The 13,778-nt window shown below is 47.8% G+C and overlaps 1 protein-coding gene across 1 annotated transcript in view; it reads right to left on the bottom strand.

The window, feature by feature from the left end:
• Positions 1-9,548, bottom strand: part of LOC120393914 (complement receptor type 2-like) — a 341,488-nt gene extending 331,940 nt beyond the window's left edge. Inside the window, exon 1 of the mRNA XM_039518372.1 lies at positions 9,434-9,548. Coding sequence (XP_039374306.1) covers positions 9,434-9,515 — 82 coding nt within the window. The 5' untranslated portion in view covers positions 9,516-9,548. The remainder of the gene's footprint in view (positions 1-9,433) is intronic.
• Between the last annotated feature and the right edge of the window lie 4,230 nt (positions 9,549-13,778).

The raw sequence follows: 13,778 nt of genomic DNA, 5'->3' as shown, positions 1-13,778 counted from the left end.
ATTGTCACATATTTCCAAAGGTAGCCAGAGTGACGTGTAAAGTACTCCCAGTGCTACCTGATGAAATATAGTTACTCGAGCATTTTCAGAGCTGTAGGCCAAATAACTGCAACAGATATCACCTTGCCCTTCGGTCTCTCTAATCCCTCAGGTGGCTTTTGAAGAATCACGGATGCTTAGAATTCTCTTTTCATGTGCTCAGTGTTTTGAGAACTGCCCCAACACTGACGCAAGTGCCAGAAGCATTTGTACCACTGCTCCCACTCAATGGTTGCATTGTGGGATAGCAACATTAATCTGTGATGGGATCTTTAGAAGGGTCACAGTGAAGCTGGCTGCTAAGGGAGGCACAGAATCATTGTATCCTCTGGGCATCCCAGCCACCCTCTGCCTCACCCAGCACCATCTACACTTGGGGCAATGTTGTCTGGTCTCTGGACCACTGGGGAAACAGGGCGTTGTGGAGGCCTTCTCCCATCATAGCTCCTTTAATCCAGGGCAATCTTTCTGCAGAAGCTTATTTAACTCAGGGCTAGTCCTTAAAGGTACAGAGCATATTTATCTTCAAAAAAATCTGCACTGCAAAAGGCATTTATTTGTACAGACATATAGCCCTGCCTTCCCCAAATATCCCCCCCAAGTGGCCCTCCCTAAAAGCTTGTTTAAATCACTTGGTGGTGGCAGCATTACTTAATCCAAGGAATAGGGGAGTTTTTAACCTAAGATGGTAGAAATAAGTTTAGGGGGGTCTTCATGTGGGTCCCCACATCTGTACCCTAAAGTTCAGAATGGAGAGGGAACCCTGACAGTCTCCATCACAGTGTAATCGCTATTCCAAAGTTGCTGCCCATCTGTACCAGTGAAGGGGGAGAGTTGTTGAGGACATTATAAGGAGGCTGAGCTAGGACTAATAGGAGGAAATTAAGAAAAGGAAGTTTTAGGCTGAACGCTAGGAAGAAGCCTCTTGAGAGTGAGATCTAAGAGACTCTTGAATAGTCTCCTAAGAAAAGAGATGTGAAGCTCTATTGATTGGCATATTTAAGCCTTGATTAGAAAACAGATCCATCTCCCCACAAGTCGGACGAGGTCATTTGATAGAAAGCAGGGAGGAAAAAGGCCTTTGTGAATCAATACCCCATGGAGATCTTTCTAATAGACTCCACTGAGAAACAGATCTGATGGGTTTGCATCTTCTCTGATGCAGTCTCTAGGTTTTAATAAGAGTCTATTTTTTCCTCAGCAGGATGCTTTTTGTGTTTATATTTACCCTTAATACAAGATGGCACTGGAGGATTTTGTTCAAACATCTTTATTAATGATCTGGATGATGGGATTAATTGCACCCTCAGCAAGTTTGTGGATGACATTAAGGTGGGGGGGGGAGAAGTAGATATGCTTGAGGATAGGGACAGGGTCCAGAGTGATCTAGACAAATTGGACATTGGGCCAAAAGAAATCTGATGAGGTTCAACAAGGACAAGTGCAGAGTCCTGTACTTAGGAAGGAAGAATCCCATGCACTGCTACAGGCTGGGGACCAACTGGCTAAGCAGCAGTTCTGCTGAAGAGGACCTGGGGATTACAGTGGATGAGAAGCTGGATACGAGTCAGCACTGTGCCCTTGGTGCCAAGAAGGCCAATGTCATATTGGGCTGTACTAGTAGGAGCATTGCCAGCAGATTGAGGGATGTGATTATTCCCCTCTAGTCAGCACTGGTGAGGCCACACCTGGAGTATTTGTCCAGTTTTGGTCCGCACCTACAGAAGAGATGTGGACAAATTGGAAAGAGTCCAGCGGAGGGCAATGAAAATGATTAGGGGGCTTTAAGCAGGGGATTGGACCAGATGACCTCCTGAGGTCTCTTCCGATTCTAATATTCTATGATTCTACATCTGGGAGACTTTATGGGAGACTGAAAATTCTCCCAATACAGTTTAATAAATCTGTTGCTGAGAAGCAGATTCCCCAAGTGGGGTAAACACTAACCTGCAGGAAAGGACAAAAGGATCTTCCTCAGGTATAGTTGCTAGTTAAAGGATTGGTACGTAATTGTGCTAAGAATGATGCAATGGAAGAGACCCCATACTTTCTATGCTTGGCAGGCATCCTTTGCTATCAACTGATTTGAACTTTGAAATCCAACAGCAAAGGCAAGCTGCAGTAACCTATCAGCAGCATGTGAAGGACGTGAGATGCAGACTTTGCTATGCATATACTTTAGCTACTAAGAAAACAGAGAAAAATCAGGAGTAATGGTCTCAAGTTGCAGTGGGGGAGGTTTAGGTTGGATATTAGGAAAGGCTTTTTCACTAGGAGGGGGGTGAAGCACTGGAATGAGTTACCTAGGGAGGTGGTGGAATCTCCTTCCTTAGAGGTTTTAGGTCAGGCTTGACATAGCACTGGCTGGGATGATTTAGTTGGGAACTGGTCCTGCTTTGAGGAAGGGGTTGGACTAGATGACCTCCTGAGGTCCCTTCCAACCCTGATATTCTATGATTCTATTATATGATCAATTTTTTAAAAGGCACCCATAAAATAGAGTTTTCAGTAAGTTTCTTGGCCATTTCAATAACATTGATATGAGTTTTGGGGAAAAACTGACATGGAAAATAAAACTTAACATTGACCATTTTTCTCAAAACAATTTGCTTTTTCAAAAAAAGGACTTTGAAATTTTTTCAATAAAGTTTTTGTCAATCAGCTCCAGTATTCTTCTTCTGAGGACTCTAAGTGAGGACAGAAGCTGAATAAACTCCACTCTGTCCTCCTCCTCCCCTTCCCCACCCAACTCCAAGCGCTGCTCCATCCTCTGTCTTGGCACGGCTTCTCTCTTTGAGAAGCAGAAGACCTTGTCCGGCTCTCCCCTCCATGTGAGTAGTCAGTCTCATGTTGCCAGCCTCTCCCCCCACATGGAGCTTTTCCAGGATTCCATGTCACTCAGGGGCAGCTCCAGGCACCAGCGCTCCAAGCGTGTGCCTGGGGTGGCAAGCCATGGGGGATGGTGGCTTGCCAGTTGCCGTGAGGGCAGCAGTCAGGCAGCCTTTGGCAGCATGCCTGCAGGAGTTCCGCCGGTCTCGTGGCTTCAGTGGCAATTAGGTGGCAGGTATGCCAAAGCTGTGGGACCAGCGGACCTCCCACAGGCATGCCGCCGAATCCACGATACCAGCGGTCCTCCTGCAGGCATGCCTCCAAAGGCTGCCTGACTCCCATGCTTGGGGCGGCAAAATACATAGAGCCGCCCCTGATGTCACTTCATCCTTCCATACTGACACCAACTGCCTCTTCTAGCTTCCTGGCTCCTTGCCTGAGGGAGGGGTTGGAACACAGAGCATGGGCAGACCAAGGAAGCAGGCAGTAGCTCTTGGCAGATTACCATTGCACCAATCAGTTAATTACAATAAGGCCAGGTTAGTTTTACAAAGTTATTTGGATTGCTTGGTAAACTGGGCTCATCTGAACACCATGCGTTTTAATATAGCTAAATACAAAGGTATAGGTCTAGGGGAAAAAGAACGCCAGTCACACAGAATGGGAAGACTATCCTGGAAAGCAGTCGTTCTGAAAAAGGACTTGGGGGTCGTGGTGGATAAACAAGTGAACATGAGCTCCTAGTGAGATGCTGTGGCTAACAGGGCTAATGCAATTCTGAATTGTCCTCTGCTGGTGTATCCATGTACGAGTCAGGAGGTGGTATTACCTTTATATACAGCAGCCTTGAGACTACCACAAAAATACTGAATCCAATTCAGCTATTCAAACTTCAAACAAAGATATTAAATTGGGAAGCGTTCAGAAAAAGGCTACAAGGATGATTTGAGGCTGGGAAAATCTGGAGGAAGCTCAATCTATTTAGCTTTTCAAAGAGAAGGTTAAGAGATGACTTAATCATGGATGGTCTGTAAGTACCTGTAGGGTTAGAAGATTTCAAAGAGGCCTCTTCAATTTAGCAGAAAAAGGCATAAAAAGATACAACAGCTGGAAGCTGAAATGAGATAATTTGTGCTTTGTGTGTAGTCTGAATTTAACAATGGAGGTAAATATTTGAGCAACCTACCTAGGGATGTGGTGAAATCTCCAAATCGAGATTGGAATTTTCTAAAAATATTCTAGCTCAAATACAAATATGGGCTTGATGCAGGCATCAGTGGATGAAATGTTCTGGGCTGTGTTATACAGGAGGTCAGACTAGATAATCATAATGGTCCCTTTGGGAATTAAAAAGCTATAAATCTATCAGCACAAACTGCCCATTACTCACTCCTCTTCACAGATGAAGTTTATTGTTACACCAAACATGAAGTCTGTTAGAACAACAAGTCTACCATTAAGTGGGTCATCAGGTTTGGGAAGGGCCAAGACTTCTTGAAGTCATTTGAAGGCTAGGACTATAACAGCGTTTGCAAGAGAACTGGATAAATTAATGGAGGTTAAGTCCATTAGTGGCCATTAGCCAGGATGGGTAAGGAATGGTGTCCCTAGCCTCTGTTTGTCAGAGGGTGGAGATGGATGGCAGGACAGAGATCACTTGATCATTACCTGTTAGGTTCACTCCCTCTGGGGCACCTGGCATTGGCCACTGTCGGTAGACAGGATACTGGGCTAGATGGACCTTTGATCTGACCCAGTACAGCCGTTCTTATGTTCATCATCATGCCTTTTACTTAGCGAACAGCAGGATTACACAGATACAATAATGAAGAGCCATGAGCCATGTTGGATTCTGAATATTAAACCGTGCCAGGTAAACAATCTAGAAGGGACTTTGATTCTATAGGAGTCATCCAAACACCACAGTGAACCACATTAGGATTTCATTCTCTCCCCAACCAAACATACATCCTCCAGTTTTACTCTTATTTGGATTTAAAGATAAGAACAGAGACTCCTCTGAAGCACCAGCTATGCTGCATCATCTCCAGACATCAACTGTTCTTAAAATCATTAAAATTAGTTTACCTTGGCAAAGTGGAACCTCCTTATCCCAATCAACTCCATTTCCTGCAATCACACATTGGGCAGAAGTCGGTCCAATTATTTTGTAACTAAAGAAAAAAGGTTCAAGTTTGTTACTGAAGTAAGGAAAGAACTAGGTTACAGTTCAGAAAGATGGAACATGGTTTCTTTATGCCAGTAGGTGGAGACAAATGATTGACCAGGGTCATCTCTGCTTTAAAACATGATGCGTCTAACACAGGGGTAGGCAACTATGGCACGGGTGCTGAAGGTGGCACGCAAGCTGATTTTCAGTGGCACTCACACTGCCCAGGTCCTGGCCACCAATCCAGGGGCTCTGCATTTTAATTTAATTTTAAATGAAGCTTCTTAAACATTCTGAAACCTTATTTACTTTACATACATCAATAGTTTAGTTATATAGTACAGACATAGAAAAAGACCTTCTAAAAAGGTTAACATGTATTATTGGCACGCAAAACCTTAAATAAGAGTGAATAAATGAAGACTCGGCACACCGCTTCTCAAAGGTTGCCAACCCCTGGTCTAACACTATAGGACCAAGGAACAACAAGTAATTAAAGGCAATCTAGAGCTATAAACTGTTAACAAGAGAGTGCCCTCACTTCTTGTCTACACTAGTCAGATGCTTGGGAATGTTTGTTAATTAGCTACAAAGGGGAACAAATGATCCTTCTTCTAACCTGGAGATAAATATTTGCATTCCTTACTACTTGTAACAGGGGGAAGAGGGCTCTAATCATCCCTGCTATAGAATTTAATAAATGCCCAGGAAATCATGTTATTTTAGACACGACTGGTCTGCTCACGGTGCTTTCATGTGGAAAAAGGGGTTGGCCTTGCTGGGTAGGAGGCTGTGCCTTATCTGATGTTTCTAAAGACGTAGGAGAGCGTTTGAAATGAGAGCTGCCGCCATTCTACACCTTAGAATTACTATGTTTTTATCTGCAGCAGTACTAGACACCTCTTCTCTGAATGCCCAGGTGTTACCCCAGTTGTCAATGACTCAGCTTAAGCAGCTCCTTACCTTTCCTCCCCAGCAATGTTTTGTAAAATAAAAGTCAGACCTAAAGACAACCCATCCTGAAAGAAGCGATGGGGAGAAGTCAGCTGCCCTGAGCTGTCACCCACCTGACCCCATCCCCCTTCCATATTCAAACTGGAGCATCTTAACTGTCCAAGACCTAACCCTGAACTCATGGGCCTGCACAAATCCAAGGCCTTCAGTCCATGTAGGCTACTGCAAGGAAACCCTGCCTACACAAATCCTTCAACTGTGGATCAGCCTACTTCACCCAGAAGGCAGGCTGACAACCAATCCACAGAAAAGGCATTTAACTTGCATGGGGTTTGGCAAACCAGCCACCATCAGGAGTTACCTCCCCACCATCTCTCCTCACTCAGACTGGGGGTCAGCTTCCACCCAGTGACATCTGACTCCTCTTCCCAGATGGCTTAACTTTAGAGGGCTTCACCTGGCAGCAGGGGTTGTGATACACTGGGAAAAAAACCCTGCACTTGTTGGCTGTGTTTTTTGGTCCCCATACAATGCAATCTATTCAGTTATCTCAACACCCAGAAAGCACCTGCTCAGTGGAATGAGGCCACAACCCATTTATGATTCCCCAAGGCTTGTCACATAACCCACATGGACAAAAGCAACAACTGAACCTGACAACTATTGACAGCTATAACAAAGGGACATGCAAATATTTGCTGTGGTAGAGTAGGAAGAAAGCTGCTTCTAGCCAGAGCTGCCTTTTATGGGCAATATTCTGTCCCACAATCTCAGCACTGATTCAAGATGCTAGGACTGACCAATAACAGTCCCTGTAACACGGCAGAGGTGGCACTGATCAGCAAGTATCACATTACCCTTCAGGTGGGGCTTTCCCTTAGGACTCATGATGACCTGTTGAAGGTTTAGGCTGGGATTTCCAAAAGCACCTGAGCGAGTTAAGTGTCCATCTCCCTCTGAAGAGCTGCCATAAATGTGTGGCTAGCATCCTTCAACTCCTTTGAAAATCGCAGGTGTAATTCTTAACAAGGGCCCAGCCCATGGCCAAGATGTATAGCACATGACTCACTCATGTTCTTGAAGTTAAGCAGGCTGTCTAGACTTATTTTGCCAGACTTCACCAGCAGTTTTACACCAATCTAGGTTCTGTTCATTAGTCAAAAGAAGCAACTTGCCACTCACCCTTCATTACAGGAGAAGGTTGCTGTTGCACCAAACCGGAGATCGGTCAAATCAACTCTGCCATTTTCTAGTTCTAGTGGTTTACATGGTCTTCCTAGAAGACAAGACTAATATTAGTGTTCCCTCTTATTACCTTAATGGGAAAAAGAAAGAAAGGATATGCTAACTTGTACCCCCTAATATAGCAAATACTATGGCAGATGAAGCCAAAGGTCTAATCCAGTGGTTAACTTTTTCTGGGCTGAGGACCCATTTGCAAATGTTTATGGCCTGTCGTGACTCAGTAAATAGTGTGTGCATGGAGGCCCTGGGGTGGTTTCAGTCAGATCCTGTATCCCAGGAGGGTTGGGCCCTGCCTGGCACTCACCCCACAGTGGTGGTGCCTGCAGTTCCTGTGCCAAAGGGGCTGGCTGAGCTGGTCTCTCTGCTGCTTCAGTTGTTGCAACCTCCAGGATTGTAACGTCACTACAGTTCCGCCCCCCCTCGTCCAAATTTGTGAGTGGAGTTGTGACCTGGCTCATGGGGTCAGTGCCACTCAGATTTAGCCTACCCACCATGGCACATTAGCCACTGACCCAACAGGGCCCTTGCCCAAGGCCTTGGTCAATTGGGGGCCCCCCCAGAAAAATGGGTGCCCCTGTACCCCAACCCACTTTATGCACCCACCCAGCACTCCTGCCAGGGAAGGGGCCCTCCATGTAGGGGCCCCACAAACCCCTAATCTGCCTCTGCCTACCCAAGCTGCTGTCATCATGACAGCTGGGCCAAACCTGAGTAGCGCTGGAATCTGGGAGTTTTAGTATGAATTAGCATTTTACCAAGTTTGTAATACATTGTTATTCAATACGGGGTTTACTTTTAGTAAAGTGATTTTACTATGGCTGAATTCTATACTCAGTTTTCTAAGATAACCAATAAATAAATAGTTCCTCCTCACACAGGCATTAGGGAATAGAGTGACTTCAATTTTTCAAAAGGAGATAGTACACCAAGGTTTTTCACTTGGTTGCAGAATTTGTGATGTTCCCTAAGCCAGGAATGGGAAATCCAATTAACATGATTAATTTAACTGCAGCGAGTTGTAGCTGGAGCTGCATTTGAGTATTTGCACAGAACACTGGACAAGATGTGACCTGGTAAGAACCAAGATCATTGGGGAAATTAAAGCAGGTTAAGGTTTAAATGTCCTTTATTTTATACCTCCATTTAAAGCAGAGATAAAGTACCGGCATAGATAAAGTACCAAATTCCAGTAACTTCACTAGTGGGCACTGAATGCTACCAATAGTCATAGGAGCATCATATGGACAGTGGGGTCTCTGGTGGACAAGAAAGCAACTTCAGAATAATGCATGTCTAGGATCTATAACATGCTGATGCATAACAAGGGTCAAGAAAGGTGGTAAATCTATCCTTCCTTTTAAGCCTGGGAGCATCTGACTCAGAAAACAGAAATGACTGGAAGTTGGTATGTCAGCTGCTCTTAAAGTGACCTGCCAAGATACATAAGTGTTGGGTTTTTTTATTACATTTTTAGTTAAAATTCCAAACTATTAATCTAAGCAAGAACTGACTAAAGGGGATTTAGAAAGTGTTCATGGAAGCCAGTGGTTAACAGTGAACCAGTTACAGAATTGGGACTCCCTTGTTTTGGGGAAAAGGTGGCTTGTAAATCAGTTAGACACAAAAGCGACAAAAACACTCACCTACACAAAACTCAGGGTCTATTGACCATGTTGAATCTGCACCACATGTAACTACAGGAGACTTTTGAGGGTCCAAAGTGTATCCCGGGCGACAGGAGTAGCTCAGATGGAATCCAACAGGATAGCTACTCCTCACTCCCCTGGGCACCTCAGCAAAACTGAACTTCGGAGGCGAGCCACACTGGCCTAGCCATAGAGACAGACAGAAGCAGGGGGGAAGCAAGTCAGCTATAAGAGATACAGGCTGTTTAACAGAGCTCTAGGAACTGGGCAATCCCTGTAACTCGCTTCCTTGGGGACAATGTGGATGGATTGTTCCCATCGCCGCTTTGCAGCTGGTTTGCTGTGGGGGTTGATACAAGAGTGTCACTGACACCCCGGCAGTAGCGTGCAAGCCCCAGGCAGACTCCGCACGGCCCGGGCGTTACGGACCATCCCGCTCTACCGATCCCAGCCGGCCACGAGCCGGTTCCGCTCCCGCGGCCAGTCGCGGTTTCTAGGAGCGGGAACAGCCTGAAGCGGGACAGGGGGAGGCGAGCCCCGCCCCACTCACCGCGAGCCCCGGGCAGGGGCAGCAGCAGCAGCAGCGCCAGGAGCCCCCGGGCGCCGGGCGGGCAGCGCGGAGCCGAGACCATGGCGGGGCCGGCGTGGGGGGGTCACTCGCGGGGCGCAGGCTGCGGAGCGCAGGCTGCGGAGCGTTTGCTGCAGCCCCCGGGCCGCCCCCGCTCAGGGCTAAGGGGGCGGGGCAATGCGGGAAGGGGGCGGAGTCTCAACGGGGTGGGGGCGGGGCTGGTGTCATTGCCCGGCACCCACGTGCTGTCCGGGCAGCAGGTACCTGACCCGGGGGCGCTGCGCTTGGCCGGGTCACTGGTTCGCCCCTGGGCTCAGCGCCCAGCCCGCCCCGTGGGAGGCCCTGCCCGAGCCCACGCGCGGCCGTGGGCCCGTTACACGGAGCGTGGGCGGCGGATCTAACCCGCCCCGGCTGTTCCAGCGTCACGTCCCTCGGCCCCTTTCACCCGCCTCCAGCCCCCGGGGCCCCCAGCGCGGAGCCCGCACAACCCCGCAGTGCAACCGCGCCAGGCTCGGAGCAGCTGCGGGGCTTGTGCGCATCAGGCGGAGTGTAAGGGACGTGCCCAGCCGGCCGCGGGTTTCCCTCCCTCTGTGCCCCCCGCCGAGCGCAACAGCCTCCCCAGCCTGTGCAGCCAGCGACCCCCTGCGTCTCCCCCGCGGGGCTCCGCCTTGCGGCGCCTTCCAGAGACAAACACCTGTCGGGGATAGTTCAGTCCTCTCTCTCCAGACCCAGGACCATCGCGTTAGAGCCAAGGGGGCAGCAGGAATAAAGCCACTTGAAATGGGGCGTGTTCAGTTCCCTAAGTGAGCAGCACAACTGAACTAGTGAATATACACCAGACCTGGATCCTTGAATTATACATCCCTATAAAACATTCGTGGATCAGCTAAGTGGAAGGAAGTGCTTACTAAGGAATGTAAAAAACAAACACACCTGGCTCTTGCGTTCTGGGGAATTCAACGCTCAGATTATGCCAGTCCTGAGCTCATTGGGGGTATGACTGGTATCTAGCAAGCAGTCAGAATACTGATGCCTTTCCCCCAGAGTCACATTAGCCTTTCTGGGATGAAAAGTGTTACCAATCCTTTGCCCCGACAATTGTACCTTGTTTTGAAGAAGCTGCTTCTGCATCACTGCAAACAGTTGACACCCAGAAGGAAACTCTTGCAGTTGCTAAACCAGTTGCCCTGCTGGTCACCATTGGCAATCAATCAGCAGGGTGTAACGTAATAATTTAGTTGGAAAATCATTGGAGGGGTGGGTTTAGTGAGGGACTGCAAAATGGTGCCCTAAGGGACTGACAGCATCTCAAGGTAACCTCACCACTAGTGGTGCCTCCTCCACACTATCCCAGGTATTAGCTGTGGCCAGATATTGTGTCCTCCTATAGCAGTGTCTCTTTCCTCATTTGTCACTCAAGGGACCTTTCCACTCCAGGAACCCCAGTCTCTTCTTCATGATTCTGCCTCCTGGCAGAGTCACCATTTGTTTCCCCATCTGGGTTTGCAAACTCTCTCATGAGAGATGGTCTCAGGCAGTCTTACCACTGACTACCCAGCTGGTACCACTTCCTCAGTAGCTAGTAGAAGAACCTAGGGCCACCCTCTCTTCCAGGGCCTGGCTCACAGGCCCTCTCATTAGCAGAGGAAGTTTGACCTACTCCATATCTTGTTGCTTTCCCTCTGGGCCTCACCTGCCTCTCCCCTTTCTCTGGGCTTACCAAGCCACACATCCTTCTCCCAAAGCATAAACATAAACTACTGGCATTTAGTTCCCAATACACTTTCCTTCTTCTAAAAAGCAACTGAAGACTCCCTCCTTCCAGCCCCTTCTGTTGCTAGGCTTCCTGGTTTATAGGGGCCCTACCCAGTTGCACTTGATCTACTTAAATCCCAGTCTCCTCCAGGTGGAGACTGGGCAGTTAATTGGCCCAATTAGCCATATTGAGCCCTCCAGGCCTTGTGTGAAGGTGAACACAGCTGAAAATATTGACTGAAATGACTACACTCCCTTTTGTTTCTGGGGAATTCAACAGTCAGTTGACTCCAGTAATGAGCCCCTGGGAGAAGAGAGGGGCATGGGTGATAGTTAACAAAGAGGTTGAATACCAGTGTGTTTTCCTCAGCATGTTTTCCCCAGGCTCTGGGTATCCTTCCCAGAGTAAAGCAGGCCCTTAGCCCAGCCACCTGTTCCTCATCTCAAACAATAGGCCAACACCTGAAATCATTCCTCAATCCTTAAATTAAGCCAGAGTTGCTGACTTTGATGGCTGTTTAGTCAGTACATACCCAGTTCTTATTTAAAGACTGCAGGATTTGCCCCAAAACCTTTACTAATTTTTCCAGTTGTTACTGACTCTCTGCAAAATGAATGTAAACGTTGTCACAAAGAGTGAAGACAATAGTATTTTATAACAACCAAACAGGCTAAGTGCTTGACAGATGACTAAGGCCTGGTCTACACTACAAAGTTAGGTCAGCATAGGCCGCATTAGGTCGATTTAATAACGAGTCTACACTACTGAGTCCCTTCCGCCGACCTAAGTGGCCTGTAACATTGACTTCTGTACTCCACATTCGTGAGAGGCATTGCAATTGATTCAACATCCACTGGTCGACATGGGAATAGTGTAAACAGTGCGCTGTGTAATTCAAATGAATTGGTCTCCAGGAGGTGTCCCACAGTGCTCCGCTGTGACCGCTCTGGAGAGCACTTTCAATTCACTGCATGTCAGCCAGGTACACAGGAAACAGCCACATCCCCGTTAAAGCCCCGGGGAACTTTAGAATTTTCATTTTCTGTTTGATCAGCATGGAGAGCTCGCCAGCACAGCTGATCATGGAGACTCAAGGCCACAAACAAGCTCCAGCACAGAGTACACAGAGGGCGCTGGATCTTATTAATGTGTGGGGAGAAGACATAGGCACCGGCTTCCTTTGGGCCTGGGGGGTGCTCAACCCCCTGCTCTGCCCCCATCCTGCCTCTTCTCACCTAATTCTGCCCCCTCCCCTGAGTGTGCCCTGTCTCAGCTCCTCCACCTTCCTCCCAGAGCTGGCTGTATGCCGCAAAACAGCTGATTGCGGCAGAGAGTGGGTGCTGGGAGGGAAGGGGAAGAGTTGATCATCAGGGCCGCCGATGGGCAGGAGGCGCTGGGGGAAAGAGGGGAGCTGGCTGCCAGTGGGTGCTAAGCACCCACTCATATTTTTCCATGGGTGCTTCAGCCTGCAGCACCCACACAGTTGGCACCTATGGGAGAAGAGTAAGTGCAGGCAGAGCTCTGATCCAGGAGAAGAAACACTGACATTTATGCCAAGATCACCGGGGCGCTTTTTCCTTTCAGCTTTGAAATTCCATTCAGGTCTGGCTGAGTTATTAACTGTTAGACGTTACCATTTCCTTCTCTCACAGGCATCTCCAGGAAAAATGCTGACAGCCTGAAATAATTGAAGCAGACACTGCAGTGGGAACTGCAAGAGGGCAGGGGAGAAGAGAGAACCAGGGCATGATCTACACAACCATCCTCTGGTTACCTGGCATGCATGTGTGCTCTGAACGCTGTCCCGGCTCTGTGCAGGTACCTGGCTCAGCAGACCTTGATAGAACTGCCCAGAAAAATGACAGACCTGGTTCAGAGGCAAAAGGCACTCAACCAGGTTTATTGTCAACAAGGCACGGTCCTAGCGCCCGGCAGACACCATAGGGATACGAACACAGGTATGTCTGTCACTATGGAATTGGCTCAATCAGCAGCAGGACCTTCTGCTGCCCCCTAGACTGGGCAAAGATGCTGCTCCTATAACTCCTCTTTTCTACATTGATACAAATAAGTTACGTATTGCACTCCTGATATGTGACCAATGTGTTACTGACCCTACACCCCGTACCTGCTGGTTCAAACAAAACATCTCTAGCTCTTGTCCTGTCATCCTGTCCTTATCTTTGGAGGGGTCACTGCGTCCCTATCTTCAAGGAATAGGTTTATGCCATAAATCTATGTTGGAGTGTATCTGTGCAAGCCTTCTGGAATGTGTTTACATGAATACCTAGTTTATTTCTTAAACACCTCTAGTATTATAGTACAGCTGTGTCTCTTTTCTACCATAAAGCTTTAGTGACCTTGGTTTTGAGTCAATATTGTTATCCCATTTGACCTGAGCGGTTAGCCAAAATTTGGAGTCCTGTAGGTTGTTCCAAATGGGAGGAGAAATTGATGATGGAAGTTTGGTACCTTTGGTGCAATCTTGTTTATTTACCAAGAACGTACAAAGTCCTGTTTCCTTCAACCCAGGAGGAAGCAACCTGTGCACGTTTTTCCCCCTCTCGCAAA

Source organism: Mauremys reevesii, unplaced genomic scaffold (genome assembly GCF_016161935.1).
Source record: "Mauremys reevesii isolate NIE-2019 unplaced genomic scaffold, ASM1616193v1 Contig36, whole genome shotgun sequence".
Classification (NCBI taxonomy): Eukaryota; Metazoa; Chordata; order Testudines; family Geoemydidae; genus Mauremys; species Mauremys reevesii.
Note: the sequence above shows the minus strand (reverse complement) of the source record. Positions and strands in the feature narration are given on the sequence as shown.